This window comes from Vulpes lagopus, chromosome 24, assembly GCF_018345385.1.
Source record: "Vulpes lagopus strain Blue_001 chromosome 24, ASM1834538v1, whole genome shotgun sequence".
NCBI lineage: Eukaryota > Metazoa > Chordata > Mammalia > Carnivora > Canidae > Vulpes > Vulpes lagopus.
This window is the reverse complement of record NC_054847.1, coordinates 42094404-42112390: the sequence shown is the minus strand read 5'-3', so window position 1 is coordinate 42112390 and position 17987 is coordinate 42094404. Positions and strand designations below refer to the sequence as shown.

At 38.0% G+C, this 17987-nt stretch overlaps 1 protein-coding gene across 2 annotated transcripts in view; it reads left to right on the top strand.

Annotated features, from left to right (window-relative positions):
* Positions 1–17020, top strand: part of LMAN1 (lectin, mannose binding 1) — a 29736-nt gene extending 12716 nt beyond the window's left edge. The window contains exons 8-13 of one of the 2 annotated variants that reach the window (XM_041739714.1): positions 294–426; positions 2069–2259; positions 2384–2454; positions 7354–7507; positions 13290–13411; positions 13702–17020. In XM_041739714.1, coding sequence (XP_041595648.1) covers positions 294–426; positions 2069–2259; positions 2384–2454; positions 7354–7507; positions 13290–13411; positions 13702–13738 — 708 coding nt within the window. In that variant the 3' untranslated portion in view covers positions 13739–17020. Of the gene's footprint in view, positions 1–293; positions 427–2065; positions 2260–2383; positions 2455–7353; positions 7508–13289; positions 13412–13701 lie in introns of both variants that reach the window. The other variant, XM_041739713.1, reaches the window with a different exon arrangement.
* The last annotated feature ends 967 nt before the right edge of the window (positions 17021–17987 follow it).

Here is a 17987-nt window from a genome sequence, read left to right as displayed (position 1 = left end):
CTGGTAAGACTGAGACATTGGTACTAGCCACCTCATGGTGTCAGAAGCATTACCTAAGACAATGCACTCCTAGCAGGCACTCGATAAATGGTAGTGGCTAGTATTGTTATTTTGTTATAATTATTTGTAGCAAGAGTTAATTGTTATAATTTAAATAAGAAGTAACATTTTTATGTTAACCTTTCAACTAGTGTAGAGTGGCTAAAATGAAGGGGGAGAAAGTATATTGAGGTTTATTATTTTTTCTTATCTTTGAAATTTTTTAATGATATATTCCTAAATTCCAAAAAAAGCCTACTGCAGATAAAGAAATTTCAGAAAAAGAAAAAGAAAAGTACCAGGAGGAGTTTGAACACTTTCAGCAAGAATTGGATAAAAAAAAGGAGGAATTCCAGAAGGGCCATCCTGACCTTCAGTGGCATCCTGGTGAGTTGGAGGAAGCTTTGCTCAGAGCTACACAGGGCTTATGGCACATGCCTTTGTCCCTTCCTTGAGCTCTTGTCTGGCATATCCAAGTAGTTTCCAGAAGTAATATGTGAATGAATCTTCTGCCTTCACAAGGCTTGGAGGTTGATGTTTCTACCAATAAGAGTGTGGCTTTAGGAAAGTATGGGGTGGGAGAGCCCAAGTAATATGGATGAACAGTGATCTGCTGAAGCACAGGCTCTCTTTCAACAGGGATTCTGTGTTTTTATTTACTGCTCTGCCCCCTAACCTAAAAAAAAAAAACAAACCCATACTCAAAACCCAGAAAACTCCAATGCTCGCCAGTAGACCAGTAGTTGAGACTCAGTAAATATTTGTGGAATAAAATCATCTAGGGTTTATGTCTTTCCTTTGAGTGGCAGATGTTACCTTATTAATGTAGAGATAATATTGGAAAAATATCAAAATTCTTGTGAAAGTAATACGAAATGATCTTCTGGCTCTCCTCCTCTTACTGTTTGACACAACGCCAGACTTTAAAATTTACAAATTTTAAAATAATTGGTCTAAGCCAGTGTTGAACTCAAGTGTGCTATGTGTCAAAAATAAAATGAAAAGTCCAAATTGAGTGGCTTATATTATCTGCTTTTATTTAACGTTCCCATCAGCACACATGATCCAAGCTGTATTTAATAAAGCCTATAGCTAGTTTTTGTCCTCTCGGTAGTATATGATCTTCTAAATAATCAATAATATGAAACAGACTTAATGAAGATAAAAATGAAAAATTTAGGGATGCCTGGCTGGCTCAGCAGTTGAGAGTCTGCTTTCACCTCAGGGCGTGATCCCAGCGTCCTGGGACCAAGTCCTACATTGGGCTCCCTGCAAGGAGCCGGCTTCTCCCTCTGCCTGCGTCTCTACCTCTCTCTCTGTGCCTCATGAATGGATAAATTAAATCTTAAAAAAAAAAAAAGAAATTTAATTCTTTTCTTGGATTTGTTTTAAATATCACGTGATTTGTGAGTATATCCTGAAGCTTATTTATAGAAAGTGTTTGAAATCTTGTTTTTAGCATAGTCAGCTTTAAAAGGAAAATCATATGGTCACAACTTCATTTTTAAATTTATTACATAAATAAAATGCACAGATTTTAAGAGTGTAGTTTGATGAATTTTGACAAATGTGTTTCATCATCATTCAAGTCAATACATAGAATATTTTTATCACCCCCAAGATAAAGGGGTGATAAAAATGCCTCTTTCCTCATGCCTCTTTCAAGTCGGCCCCCCTCCACAGAGGCAACTACTATTCCTGATTTCTAGTAATACAGATTAGTTTTGTCCTTTTATATATATAATCATATAGTATATTTGAAAGAAAATTATTTTTAGGTGAAAAAATTCAGAACTAATCTATAATAAGTGTTCAGCCACCAGAGACAGCAAAAAACAAATAGTAATTTTGTCATGATTGAATCAATTATCTGCATGTTTACTATTGGGGAGGTCTTACCACTAGAGTAGATCATATTGGTGATACTCTAATTTTAGCATATGTTGATACTTCAGTCATTTATGATATTTCAGAAACTACACATGTTGGTGGTTTTGATCATTTTGATTTGCAATTTCCATTTCAGCAGATGAAGTATTTGAGAGTGTAGGAGACCGTGAATTGAGACAAATCTTTGAAGGACAAAATCGTATCCATCTTGAAATCAAGCAGCTGAACCGACAGTTAGATATGATTCTTGATGAGCAGAGAAGATATGTCTCTTCCTTGACAGAGGAGATCTCTAAAAGAGGAGCAGGGATCCCAGGGCATCAGGGACAGGTAAGTTTCCAAATTTGCATGTGTGCCCTAGGTAGCCTCTGATGGAGGGGAAGGAGGAGGGAAGGAAAGAAAGACTACTCTGTCGTCTGTTCCTACAAACTTGGTTCTTCCGTTTTTCCTCCAGGTCACTCAACAAGACCTGGATACCATTGTGAACACTCAGCATGAGATCCTGAGACAAGTAAATGAAGTGAAGTAAGTCTACAGAAGTAAAATCTGTTAGGTGATACATTTATCCAGAATTCCTGATGTCTGTCGGTCTCTCTCTCTTTCTCCATGCAAGTTATTATTGTAAGGATTCTGGATGAGGATAAGAATCACTTTCTAGATTCATTTTATAAATTGGGGAGTGGCAAGTGCAGGAACCTTTGGTATTCAAAAACTGCCAACAGGCCTAAAGTTTTGTTGTTTTTTTTTTAATTTTTTTAAAAATTTTTATTTATTTATGATAGTCACAGAGAGAGAGAGAGAGGCAGAGACACAGGCAGAGGGAGAAGCAGGCTCCATGCACCAGGAGCCCGACGTGGGATTCGATCCCGGGTCTCCAGGATCACGCCCTGGGCCAAAGGCAGGCGCCAAACCGCTGCGCCACCCAGGGATCCCTGTCCTAAAGTTTTGAATTGTGCCAAGCCAGAAGAGAAAAAATGTTTTAGCATCTCTTAAAAAAAAGTACATTTGTCACGCAGCTACTTGACTTCCAGGAGTATTCATACATTTCTAAAATAAAAAGAATAGGGGATCCCTGGGTGGCGCAGCGGTTTGGCGCCTGCCTTTGGCCCAGGGTGCGATCCTGGAGACCCGGGATCGAATCCCACGTCAGGCTCTCGGTGCATGGAGCCTGCTTCTCCCTCTGCCTGTGTCTCTGGCTCTGTCTCTGCCTGTGTCTCTGGCTCTGTCTCTCCTTCTATCTCTCAAGAATAAATAAATAAAAAATCTTTAAAAAAAAAAAAAATAAAATAAAATAAAAAGAATATATGTAATAGGTAACAATTCTGTGAAAAATCCTAGAAGAGTAAGGGTAGCATTATAGGACTGTAATTACAAGCATGCCTGATGCAGGAACTTCTTTCTGATGAAACGAAACCATTTTCAAGGAAACATGCTGCGTGACTACCTCTCTTTCATTCCGTCTTGTACTCTGAGACTGAACAAGGAGTTGGAGCAGAGAGGAGGTATTGTGTCCTTGGAACTTTGATAAGTTTCTAAAAAGTATTCACTTAAGCAGATAATTAACAGCTTTCAATGCCTAGAGTAGAGAAACAGCCAAAATGTTACATTTTATAAGCCAGCACTTCAGAGCACTGCACCAACCAATACAGTCCTTGACAAACAAGAACGTCAAAGTGAGTTCTTTAACATTGGAAAATTAAACAGTACTAGGTTAAACAGGAGGTAAGAATATCTACATAGAGAGATTAAAGGCAACTCCACTTATAACTGCAAATTTGTACTTCTTTCACTTGTCTGGCATTTTAAAAAATCTTTAAGTTGTAAACTCATGATTAAAATATTTATAATCCTAAATAGTTTAATTCTTTCAGAAATAGACTGGATAATGTAACACTTAAAATTTTTTTATTTTGATCTAATTTCGGCTTCAGACTTGCAAAAATAGTAGTTTCCATGTATCCCTCACTCATCTTCCCCTAATGTGCAGATCTTACATAAACATAGCACAGTTGTCAGAGCCAAAAAATTAACACCAGTACAGTACTATTTTTTTAAATTCTTTTAAAAGATTTTATTCATGAGAGAGACAGAGAGGCAGAGACATAGGCAGAAGGAAAAGCAGGCTCTCTCTGGGGAGCCTGATGGTGGATTCGGTTCTAGGACCCTGAGATCACGACCTGAGCCAAAGGCAGCTGCTCAACCACTGAGCCGCCCAGGTGCCCCCCCGACTGGTAACAGTATTATTAACTAAACTAATGATCTTATTCAAATTTCGCCCATTTTTCATGCTTACCTTTTCTTCCATTCCAGGATCTTATCCAACAACACACATATCATTTAGCTCTATCTCTTTGGACTTCTACAGTCTGAAATAGTTCATCTTCCCTTGTCTTTCATGACCGTGACAGCTTCTGCATTGAGCAGTTACTTGGTCCATTGTCTCACAATTTGGGTCTGTCTGGTGTTTACTTGTGATTGGATGGAGGTTCTGCATTTTTGACATCCATACAACACTTTATCATGTTCATGACATTGGCCGTGATCACTTGGTTGTGGTGGTTTCTTTGTGCTTTCCCTATTTTAAAGTTACTATCTTTCCCTTGGTGATTAATTATATTTTGGGAAAGATACTTTGAGACCATGTAAATATATAAATATCCTGTTTCAGTTTAAACTTTTGCTTGCTAATTGTAGCATCCATTGATGTCTTGCCTGAAACAAGAATGAGATGTTTCCCAAATGCTGATTTTTTTTTTCTATTTTCATCATTCCTTCCCATGTTTTATTGGAATTCTGTAAAGACCAGCTCTCTTCTGCTCCATTTATTTATTTAATCAATTATTTATATCATATGGACTCATGGGTATGTATTCTATGTTCACAGTCCTACCCTATCATTATTTATTGCTCAAATTATTCAGCTCTGGTAATTAAGAACTCCTCCAGATTGGCTTCTGTGTTCTTTGAACAAGTTCCCATCTTTTTTTTTTTTTTTTTTTAAAGATTTTATTTATTTATTCATGAGAGACAGAGGAGCGGGGATGGGCAGAGGGAGAAGCAAGCTCCTTGCAGGGAGCCTGATGCGGACTCGATCCCGGATCTTCAGGATCACGCCCTGGGCCGAAGGCAGTGCTAAACCGCTGAGCCACCTGGGCTGCCCAAGTTCCCATCTTTTTTAAAAGCATTTCTTTACCTTCTGGTGCTACACTGTGTCTTAGTCTCATTTTGTATTTTCTCTGCCCCAGCTCTAGAATCAACCACTTCTCCAGTGAGCCTTGGTTCCTTTTATTGAAGAAAGGTATTTAGAAACCCAAGATCTGGACAGTTGGGCGTGCTCATTACCTCTGCAGTGCTGCTGCTTCTAGGCCCTCTCAGTAGACAGAGAGAGCTAGGGAATATATGAATGTATACTAACCCACAAATATACACATCTTTATTTTTGTACCCATCACTCTACATTTGCATTGAAAAACCCTGAGAGTGGGCAGCCCGGGTGGCACAGCGGTTTGGTGTCGCCTGCAGCCTGGGGTATGATCCTGGAGACCCGGGATCGAGTCCCACATCAGGCTCCCTGCATGGAGCCTGTCTGTGTCTCTGCCTCTCTCTCTCTCTGTCTATGAATAAATAAATAAAATTAAAAAAAAACAAAAACCTGAGATATCCAGACACCTTGGATTCTGATTGGACTCAACTAGGCTGAATGTTATAGAATCTATTTTTACCTTCTTTCCTTATTTAAAAATTCTTCCTCCAGGAGGGAGAAATTTGGTCTTTATTATCTATAATATATTTACTTATTTTAGTGTACACAAAATGTACCCATAAAGTGGTATTAAATTGTTAACTTGTATCCCTGTGAGAAATATATTCACTGATGGATTTATGTAAAGGTCCTTCTGTGTCTAACTGTCCAGTTTGTAATGCAGACACTATTTTCCAATTACTTAGTACTGTTCTCTCCCCACCCTTTTCAGTATGGTTGTGATGTGCATTTATAATGGAGTTAGGTTCTTTGTTAGCGTTTGTATTCTTCCTATATCCTGATTGATTTTAATTGTGTGTTTTTGGGGTATATGAAGGATATGCAAAAATGGTAGTTCTGAGAGGCTCTTAAGACGAAATTTATATGTTCAGTACCCCTCTTCATCACTACCACCTCACTCCCATTTCCCCCCCTTCCTAGCCTTTTCCCACCCACCCCCTGTTGGTAACTTATCCCATTAATCTCTAGTTTGTTCTTCCTGTATTTCTCCTGCACATGTGTATTTTCTTAGATTCTCTTCTTTCTTACATGAATGGTAGTATATTCTAGACACTCTTTTGTGCTTTGCCTATTTCACTTAACAGTGGTACTAGAACGTCTTAAGATTCAATTAGTGGTTAGTAAATCCTAGTCATCTGGCAGTATTATCCATGAAAACACTTACTTAGAGTCGTTAGCACTCCTTATAAACTCCCACCCGTTGAGAACAAATGTCATGCATACCATAAGTTAAGGTAAAAACTGAACTCAGATTTCTGAATTTGTCCTCTAGAGCTTTTTTCCTTCTGGATAGGCTTCAGAAACTGTAAAGAGAGAGGAAATATTTGCCTTTTATGGAGAGAGTGGTGTATGTCTGTGGGTTTTCATATCCTCCAAGAATCATAAAATTTTTTTAACAGCATGTAATACAGTACCCTTCAGTTTACAGAAAAAGAAAACAAGGCCCTGACTGTTAAAGGGTCACAATATAAAACAGAATTAGTTTTATTATCTCTTCACTTTCAAATGCTATTTCTAGCATACCAGAACACCTTACCAATTTTTCTTTTCATTTTAGACATTTTCAAACATACAAAGAAGTTGAGCATAAAAGCCGTCCGTCATACCCCAGCCCCCAGTTGGAACAGTTGTTAATAACTGGATGTTGTCAGCCTGCACAGTTCATCCTGAAGTACCCCCATCAACCCCTCCAAATTTTAGTGGCAGTCATGGCCATACCCTGAATCCCTCATCTCCTGAGAGAGCGAAGGGTGGCACTCTCACTCTAAAGCCCCATCTCCGTTTGTTTTTGTTTTGTTTTTTTTAATTTGTTTCTTTGAGAGAGACAGAACATAAGCAGGAAGAGGGGCTGAGAGAGAGGGTGAAGCAGGCTCCCTGTTGAACAGGGAGCCCTCTTCTGGGCTTGATACCAGAATCCTGGGATCATGACCTGAGCTAAAGGCAGACATGTAATCAACTGAGCCACCCAGGTGCCCCATAAACTGTAGTTTTATAAATTATTTTCCAATCCTGAATACAATTGAATATTCCTAAATATCAATTTTTTAAAAATCTAACTTATTGGGCATAAAAGTATATCTAAACTTTTATAGTATATGACTAAAAAAATAAAAAATCATTTTTCTAGCAATTTCCTTGTCTAAAGGGATTTTCTGTTTTAGGAATTCCATGAGTGATACTGTCAGACTGGTCAGCGGCATACAGCATCCTGGATCTGCAGGGGGAGTTTATGAGTCAACTCAACACTTCAATGACATCAAAGAGCATCTTCACATTGTGAAGCGGGACATCGATAACTTAGTGCAGCGAAATATGGTAAGCTCTTGCCTTCTACTTTTATAATTACCAGTCTTCCTTAGTTAGAAAAGGAAGAGTACATATTCTACTGAAAATATTTTAATGTTTTACTTAATACTAATGTTTATTTGTAGTATTCAAGGTAGAATTATTCCATATGATTCAAATGTCTTTATGTTCCATGCTTCCATACTCTGTTGAATAGAATTTTTTAAAAAGTACTTTGCTTTTCCTATCATTGGAGCTGTCACAGTCTCAGACTTCTGTTTTCTAGATTCTTTGTGTAAATTTTCTTTAAAAAAAAAAAAGGTTCTTGTTATCAGTAATGCTGTCTTTAAACAGCTTAAAAATGGTGAACATCTCTTGACGCTTTGCTGAGACAGACTGATGCTGGGTACCTCCTACTTCTCTGGTCAGGGCAATGAGGAAGCCCAGATCTGAGACTGGCTGACTGGTAGCCTCATTCTTTAAGACTCTTCTTTTTTCCAGCAACTTTTCCTTTCTGACTTGAATCACTTTTTTTTTTTTTTTAAGATTTTATTTATTTATTCATGAGAGACAGAGAGAGAGAGAGAAAGAGAGAGAGGCAGAGATACAGGCAGAGGGAGAAGCAGACTCCATGCAGGGAGCCTGACGTGGGACTCGATCCCAGGTCTCCAGGATCAGGCCCTGGGCTGAAGGCAGCGCTAAACCACTGAGCCACCCAGGCTGCCCTCGATTCACTTTTTAAAACTTTTTTTGTTCGTTTGGTTTTGTTTTATTAGGCCTTTTTTTTTTTTTTTTTTTAAATTTTTTTATTTATTTATGATAGTCACAGAGAGAGAGAGAGGCAGAGACACAGGCAGAGGGAGAAGCAGGCTCCAAGCACCGGGAGCCCGACGTGGGATTCGATCCTGGTTCTCCAGGATCGCGCCCTGGGCCAAAGGCAGGCGCCAAACCGCTGCGCCACCCAGGGATCCCTTTTTTTTTTTTTTTTTTTTAATGTAAGCCCCGTCTATATTTTTAGAGATTGGCCATAAATATTAAAAATAGGTAATGTGTTTTCAAAGTTTAATATGCATAAGAAACAGTATTAGACAATAGACCTGTGGTACTTACAAGTTTTTTCTGTTTTAAGTTTTTCCTTAACTTACTACTGGCTTTCAAAACCTTTATGAAATTTACAAATGCTTGTAGTATTTGCCTCTTCCCCTTCCAGTCCAATCTTCTTGAAATGATCAACATTAAAAATTTGATGGGGAACAACTCAGCACAAAAAGGTACTGGAGAAATGAACAGAGTGTTCTTGGGAAAAGCTTGTACGATATATGAGCAGATGCTCAGGCTACTTAAATAATAAGAGAAATGAAAAATAAATAAAACTTTCCTGTGATACCACACCTGTTTGACAAAAAGCCAAAGCCTTACAACATATTCTGTTGCCAAGACTTGAGGAAAACAGAGTAGCACATTGCTTGAGGGGATACGAAATAGCATAGTCCTTAGGAGATTTGCCTGTTTAACCCAGCATTTTCACAGCTATTCTGGCAATAAAACAGGTACGTAGGGGCACCTGGGTGGCTCAGTTGGTTAAGCATCCAGCTCTTGATTTCAGCTCAGGTCATGATCTCAGGGGTGTGAGGTGGAGCCCTACTTTGGGCACTGTGCTCAGCAGGGAGTCTGCCTGGGGATTCTCTCTCTCCCTCTGCTCCTCCCCTGACTGTTGCATGTTCTCTCACTCTTTATCTCAAATAAATCTTAAAAAAAAAAAAAAATTCCTAGTATGCTCAAATCTGTTCTTACAGGAGTATTTCGAATAGCTCTAAAAGACTGGGGACATGGGATCCCTGGGTGGCGCAGCGGTTTAGCGCCTGCCTTTGGCCCAGGGCGCGATCCTGGAAACCTGGGATCGAATCCCACGTCGGGCTCCTGGTGCATGGAGCCTGCTTCTCCCTCTACCTATGTCTCTGCCTCTCTCTCTCTCTCTCTCTCTCTCTCTGTGACTATCATAAATAAATAAAAAATTAAAAAAAATAAAAATAAAAAATAAAAGACTGGAGACAGATTAAAGAAGTGAAAAGTAACAAGATGGCAGTTATGTACTGATAATTATACTCAATGTAAATTTCCTGTAAATTTAGATCTAGACTAAAGTTCAGATGGTTTCTCACATCTACAGAGTAAGATAGAATTCAAAGAAGTCTAACTTTTACGCTTATACTTTTTATTTCATCCCTATAAGGAACAACTGAGTAACTGGGTGGGTGGGTGGGTGGGGTTATAGTTCCGCTGTCCACTGTTTCTTTGCTTTTGTAATATAAGCAGAAACTGTGATGAAATCTTCCCCCTTTTTACAGATAGTAGCATACTGTAAATAGTTGTCATCTTCCTGCTTTCTTTCACTTACCAGTGTGCCTGTAGTGATGCACAGATGTTCCTTATTCCTCTCACAGCTGCCTGAACCCCATTATGTGACGATCACAGTTTATAATTTCTACTGAGAAGTCAGTCTTATTTTGTTTCTTTGTATGTATTTTTTCTCTGCTTTTAAGATTTTTTTTTCTGATACTGAGCTTCAGCAGTTCGATTATGATATGCTTTGCTTTTGTTTTCTTTGTGCTTCGGGTTTAATATCTTGATTCTATGAGTTTATAGTTGCTGTTAAATTTGGAAAATCTTTAGCCATATTTCTTTGCATTGTCTTGCTAGACTTTTTCTAGTCATGGGTCACCTCTGTTGCTGTGCCTTCAGGTGTATCAATGTTTTGCTGTGCAGTGTCTAATGTGTTGTTCAGCTCCTTCAAAGTATTTTCCTGTGTGTTAATCTCTGGAAAGTCCATGTAGGTCCCTTTTTGATATCTCCCATTTCCTCCTCATGTCTATATTTTTCTCTACAGTCGAAGCCCAGATATCAATTTATAGTATCTTTTAATGTCTTTCTTGGCCCAGATATCAATTTATAGTATCTTTTAATGTCTTTCTTGGGTAATTCCATCATCTGTGTCATTTCTGGGTCTATTTTTACCAATTAATTTTTCTCCTAAGACTGGGCCAAATTTTCTTTGTGTGCCTGGTAATTTTTCATTGGTTGCTGAACATTTCTGCCTTTACATTATTGGTTGTTGGGTTTTGTTGTATTCCTTTAACTAGCATTCAGCTCTGTTGTGCTCTACAATTAAGTTTTGGGAATTAGTTGGCTTCCTTCAGGGTGTGCTTTTTAAGTTTTGTTAGAATGGGTCTATTAAGATTTCTCAGTCTCAGCACCATTGATATTTTTGTACCAGATACTTGTGTTTTGTGGGAAGCTATTTTGTGTATTGTTGGCCTCTACCCATTGGAACAAACAAAGAGCCCTTCCCGTGAGCTCTGGGAATTGTTTGGTTTTAGGTGGTTCTTTCCTAGCCTTGTGGACTTTCATACCATACACGTGCAGATTAGATTCAGCCAAAGATTTGAAGGGCTCTTCTGCAAACTTCCAAAGCTTTCTCTGCCATTATCCCTTTTCATGTTGTGTCACACCGCCACCTGGACTTCCCTCAGCTGTAGTCTCTGACTTCTCAGTTCAGCAGGACCACTCAGTTCTCTCTGGGGGCCCTCCCTGGACTGCAGAATCTGCCTCCAGGCATTAAGCTACATCTGCCATGGGTCCCAGCTTGTCTGACTCCTTTTTCTTGGCTGTCACAGTTGTAGAGGCCTTCACTGCCTGTGGCCAATGTTTGATAACAGTTGTTTCATATATCTTGTTTTCTAGTCCTAGGTGGAAGAGCTGTTCCTAATCAGCCCTTCGGAGGTGGAAGCAGAAATTGCTTCTCCTATCCTATGATTTTCGTTAAATATTTATATTAATCCTTCAATAAGCATTTTTTCTTCCTAATTTTCTTTTCTTTTTTAAAGATTGATTGATTTATAGCTGGGCACCCGGATGGCTCAGTCAGTTGAGCGTGGGAACTCTTGGTTTTGACTCAGGTCATGATTTCATGGGTGGTGGGACCCTGAGCTCAGTGCAAAAAGTCTGTGTGGATTCTCTTCCTCTACCCTTTCCCCAGCTCTTGCATGCACATACACACACCTTCTTTTTCTCTCTCTCTCTCTCTCTAAGATAAATCTCTTTTTTTAAGATTTATTTCTTTTAGGGATGTCTGGGCAGCTCAGTGGTTGAGCATCTGCCTTTGGCTCAGGGCGTGACCCCAGGTTCCGGGATTGAGTCCCACATCAGGCTCCCTCTGCCTATGTCTCTGCTTCTCTCTCTGTCTCTTGTGAATAAATAAATAAAATCTTAAAAAAAAAAAAAAAAGATGTCTTTCTTTTAGACAGCATGTGTGAGCAGGAGGAGGGGCAGAGAAAGAAGGAAAAGAATCCCAAGCCGACTCCTCACTGAGTGCAGCCTGCCCCATAGCTCCATCCCACAACCCTGAGATCACGACCTGAGCTGAAACCAAGAATCTGATGCTCACTGACTGAGGCGCCCAGGCGCCCCTTTTAATTTCCGTTTTAATTTCTTTTCTGATTCATGGGTTTAAAGTTGTCTTTCTTTGGCCTCCGCGCCACCAAATGATGATCCCATAATTTCTTGCTATCTAGTTCACTGCCTTTGCCTTCAGACAGGTGTTATTTTAGATTGGATTTGTTTCTAGCTCTGCTAGTCATCTGCAAGGTGGTTGATCCATATTACCCAGTCTACCTTCCCAGAAGTCCTAATACCTTATATGTTATGTGGAGCTTTATGTCGTTAAAAGTTTTTTTTATTTTTAAATATCTGTTGTCGTTTAGGAAAGAAAGTTTATATGTTAAATAACTTTCCTGAGGTCACTAGCTAGTAAGTGATAGAAGGGAAGAACTTAGATCTTTAATATGTAATCTTCTCTCCTTTATATTTTTGGATACTGCCTTTCTTACCAATATTTTATATATGTCTTAGATATTCGTATTTTTTAAGAGTTTTCTTAATGACCATTACCTCTCATCCAAAGTGTTGTTGTCTATTCCCTTAGTTCTGTTTGAGGTTACTTTCTACCAACTGTAGCCTGTGTTGCAGTGTCCAAGTTGATGCTGTGAGTGGTACATATATGCACTGAAGAGCGTTGTCCCACAGATATAAACATACTGAGAACAATTAATCCTAGAAACTGTTCTGTCTGGATACCTTGAGTAAATCTTTGTTCCTGGCATGTAATTACTCCCTTAAAGTAGAAGGAATACCCATGGACATAGGGAAAGAAACATTTTTCAGAATACTAATTAGTACTGTTGACTGCTAGGAGTTTGGGGAGGATGAGGGCTAAGAAAAAGCCATTATATTTGTCAGGCAGCTTATGGGGGGCGGGGGTGACCATGTCATTGCCTGAACTAGAAATAATTACTCTAGTACAGCAAGTATAAACTGGGTGTGTCCAGGGAATTCATGTTCTGTGACCATCAAGAACACAAAAAATCATCATCACTGTGCTGAAGATTCAAGCCAGATGGCAGTGCGTTAGTGACTGGATCGTGAAGGCAGAGGCCTTCCGATGTTGACTACTCTTTCCGAAAGTTAGGTGGTAGGGGTTCCCAGCTGGCTCTGTCAGAGCACACAACTCTTGATCTCGGGGTCATGAGTTTCAGCCCCACATAGGGCATAGAGATTACTTAAAATTAATAAATTGAATAAGCTTTATTTTTTAAAATATTAAGTGGTAAAAGTTAAGGGAGCAGAAATGTTTATGGGACAAAGAAATGAAAAGCTTGAGTTTATGTAGTTAACCATGAATTTTATAAAGCTTTTGCATTTATTTCTGTTTCTAAAATACCAGTTTGACTAATTATAATAGTTCTTTGCCTTATAGCCATTGAATGAAAGACCAAAATGCCCAGAACTACCACCATTTCCATCATGCTTATCTACGATGCACTTCATTATATTTGTAATGGTACAAACGGTGTTATTCATTGGTTATATTATGTATAGGTAAGTCTCTAAAATTTGACTCAACGTTTTTCTGTATTTGTTTAATTTTAAATACTCAAAGTTATCTGTGCACCTAACAGAACTTTCAGTACTTGTAAAATTTGGTTTAACAAAGAAAGTATTATTTGTAGTCTATCTCAGGCACGTGGAGTGCATGTATAGAATATATGCTTATCTTAATGCATTTTATACTTCAAAAGGCAATGTGTATTTCAATTTTAAGGAATCCTATTTCTTTCTGAAGTAAAATATATACAACTCTCAGTTTTTTTCTTTCTCCTCTTCCTTAGGACTCAGCAAGAAGCAGCTGCCAAAAAATTCTTTTGACCACCATTTTCATATGTGTACATCATGTATGTATGTACAAAATGTTGTCTTTTTGAGGGAATTTAAGTATTTAAATTGCTTCATAGTCTAAATTATTAAATTTTGTATAAAATGTTTAAGCATTGATTTGCATTAAGAATAAACGTTAAAGACAACCACATGTAAATTTGTGCATAGTACATAAATCTATTTAAATTTCAGTGAATTTCTGGCCAGTAGAGTATAGCCACTGAAAAGAATATTGATAACCAAGATGGTAAATAATAGAAAATAGGGGCACCCCCCCAGATGTGAAACTTACCCTTAAGTCTCCAGAGTTGGAAATTTCTTTATTTTACATAAATACACACTTTCCCTCCTTCCCCATAGACTATGTGGTCTAACTAAGAGCTCCCCACCATTTTATTTTATAACCAGAGTCTTTTTAGAGGTCAGGATTTCCTACTCCAAGACCCAGTCCTGCAGTTCTTGAATCTAATATAATCTTTGAAATCAAAGAATATTTTGTCTGAGAGCTTTAGGATCTAGAAGATAAGCTTCAGAATGTTGAAGTATCTTTCTGATTATCAATAATACATTCCACTTTTAAAGGAAATTTGGGGAGGACAATTAATAGCTGCTCTTTGCCTGAAAAACCATTTACGTGAAAACGTTTCTCTGTTAATGGTCTCTGTTTGTCTTCCCCCTGCTGATGTGCTCAGTTCAGGACTGCTCATACTCGGGAATGTCTCCATGCCAGCAGTATCAGGTCAATTGTAGGAAAATGATTGGATTTATTTAGGAATTTATTTATAAATTTATTTATTTAGGAATATGGATTTATGTTTGTAATCTAGGGAACTTATTTCTCCCATTTTGTATGGTATATAAATTCAGCTCAGATTGCATGTCCTGAGGATATTTTAAGTTCAAAAAAAAATCTACTGCTACGTTTTGGTTTACGTCACTTTGTACGATCTGGTGTTGACTTGGTGTCCTTTAAATCAAGGAGGCTGTGTTAAGACTTTTGAAGGCAAAATTTAAAAAATAGAATTAATACTTCTGACTTCTCTTTCTTAATGCCCGAAGTAAGGATATCGTGAAACACTTGTTAGGAAGCTTAACCTTGAAATGTCAGACTGGGAAGGGCAGTTGTAGTCTTTGTACATAACTGTTCCAGGCATTACAGAAACAGTCTGTAAAGGACATTTTAAAATGTAAACTTAATGTTTTCACAGCTGATGTAGACCTGGTTTTTTGCTGGCTTGAAAATACTTTTTACCTCTTTTAGCTAAATCGTTAATCTTTCATTTGTCATAGAATACAAAATAAAAAATAATGCTGTTTTATAAAACAGTACATTTCATTCTTCCAGACTTCATAAATTTGTTCTCAAATGTCATTTACAGATTGGGCTAACTGCCTAAAATCTATACAAAGACTATGAGGAAGCCTGCATTATAGCAGTACCTACTTCGTACTATGTACGCAAACAGTCCTAGCACTACTTTTTCTATTAGCATTTATCCTGGAACGCTGAATGAGAACATTCTAATGGCGACTCACTCTACTTTCAGTCACTTTAACAGAGAAAATACTTTTCTGATGTTTCTCCGTTGTAGTATTCACCTTTTGAAATTCATGTTCCAGAGACATCATCACAGAATTTGCTCTTAAATCTGTGAAAGAAAAAAAAAAAAAGAAAGAAAAAAGAAAACCCTCAGAAGAGGGTGGGCTGTGAAAGTTGGGAAATCCGGCAAAGTATCCGGAGTTAGAACATCCATGGTCACATGTGCCTGAACGCACCAAGGGAGCACCAGGCGTCTGTGTGCCTGGTGCATTTATCAGGCTGCGGTGCAGGAGGAAGTGTGCCGACCATTACTAATTCAAGTGCAGACAGCTATTAGGAAAGTGCATGAATCTTTCTTTTTTACTTAGTAATTTACTAGAAAATCAGTAAAGCAGTTCACACACAGGCTGTTCATCATATTATTTGAAATTCGGTCTATTTTCCTCAAAGTCATGGACTTTATGTGGCTCATTTCTGAGGAAAAATGTTTGCTCTGTAGGAAAATCAGTCACTGCCAGGATTCTTTCATTTCTGTACTATTTTGTATAATTAAATTTGTTAACTTCTTTCTCACCAGCAAGTATTTTACAGGTGCCTTGGATTAAAACAAAATTGATCTTAAAATTTTAGTGTAAGTCATTGTGCTTGTGATACCACTTTTAAAAAGAAATCCAATTACATAACGGCTAATACTTTTATTTCATGTACCTGTTTGTGTTCTAATTGTTTGAATGTTTTATTCAGCTTGAAACTTTGCTAAGAAGCCACAAACGATAAACAATGTTTCGTTATGTATTAAAGGAACATCAGTGTTTCTCAAAGAGTAGTCCATGGACCATGTGGGTCATGGTGTGCTTGTGAAGCATACAGATTCCAGGGCTCCATTCTAAACCACCTGAATCAAAATTCAGGGGCGGGCTTCAGAGTATCACTTTGCAACAAGCACCGCAGGTAACTCTGGGCACATTAGTGTCTGAGAACCACTAAGATGGGGAGTGGGGAAAAAAATAAGTACTTTGTTTTGTTGGTTTAAAGCTGAGCTGAGAGCATAATATGCCATTTTCATTGCTGATGACATTAGCAAATGTGCAGATTCTTTAATACTTACAATGTTCTTTTTACTAAAATTCTTGATTTATTAACAACCACAAGCTAAACCCAGATTGTCGCCTGTAGCTCTTGGTACTTTGGTTGATGGCTTTTAAACTTACAGAATCATCAGATCATGGTCAAGCCATGTAAACTCCCATCTCAAAGTCTGCCTGCTAAAGCTTTTTGCATTCCTGATTGTGATTTTTGTGACATTTTATCTCGGACAATTGTACTTTTTGATAACTTAGGGAAAACAAATTACTTGAATAAGGGATCGCCTGACCCGATGTGTTGCAGAGATACAATCTTTGTAAAGAACTTAAATAACACTTGTGAATATTAAGATGTGATTATCTTTTCCTGTCCGTGTGCTTATTAAGCAGGGAGATAGTGAACAAACGATTATATGGGGGATTTTTTTATTTATAAGAGCTAATGTAAAATCACCACTTGCAACTTTTTAGATCTGTATGTTGCCTGTTTAATATATTTCTTTTAAACTTTAAAAGGGTTTTCTATCCACTGTTAATTTCAATTGGATAACATTTTGTCAAGTGTTTTTTTTCTGATTGTTATTTGATGCTAGCTGGAATTCAAGAAATGACATTGACCTTATTCAAATAAAGAAATATTTTAGTAAATTTACTTCTTCCTTTATTGATCTCGGTTAATAAGTAGTCATTTATTTTCAAGTAGGCCTGGGTTGTGATCCTGACTCCTTTATCATCTGTCATTTGCTAAACACTATGCCCTAGGTGACCCACCACATGCAGCTTCAACATCAACACATGGAAGCAGAACAAGAGAAGTAGAAATGAGAATGGGTATAGCTTTTCCTTGCTGGTAATGACAAACACCAACCAATTAAAACTGTCTTTGATGTTTTCACCTTTAAAAAAACAAATACTGATAAAAGTGTAGTTAAGCTGGAACTCTTAATCATTACTATTGGCAGCTTTAAAAAGTACTTAAATCTTCTTGGCCAGCACCAGTGATTTAACCAAGTAAATCCACTTTTGAGAGCCCATGCAGTATTAAAAGGAAAGGAGGACTTTGGTGTCAGACAAAACTGGGTTTAAGTCTTGGCTCTGCCATATACTAAACATCATCTTAAGTTTCCTTACAATATTTATCTCACAGGATTGGTAGCATTGTAAAAGAGTCTTTGAAGGTGGTTTCAGAAAATGGTAGATCAAGGTAATGGACTCTATTCTGCTGTAAGAGAAATACTGCATAGAATAAATAAAACCTTTAAGTAAATTAGATGGGTTTGAAAGGCATCAGAGGAAATGACATAATGCCTGATGAGCGAGCCTGCTGGGGGAGGGTGGGGTGGGCGGAAACTAGACTATGCACAGATAAACCCTCACACTGGTCAGAGGTTGTGCAGTTCACTTGGACATTGGAGATATGCCTTGCCCGCCCTGCCATAGTAGAGATTTGGTACATTCAGCTGCGATGAGAAGCCTTTGGAGGGGGTACGCCTGGTTGTCCCATGTCATAAAGCTTGGGATATTTATTTTCCTTTCCTGGAGCACTAAAAGATTCTACACATAGCAGATAGTTTATTGGATGTCTCAAATGGAAAGGCTGTTGTAATAAATTGAG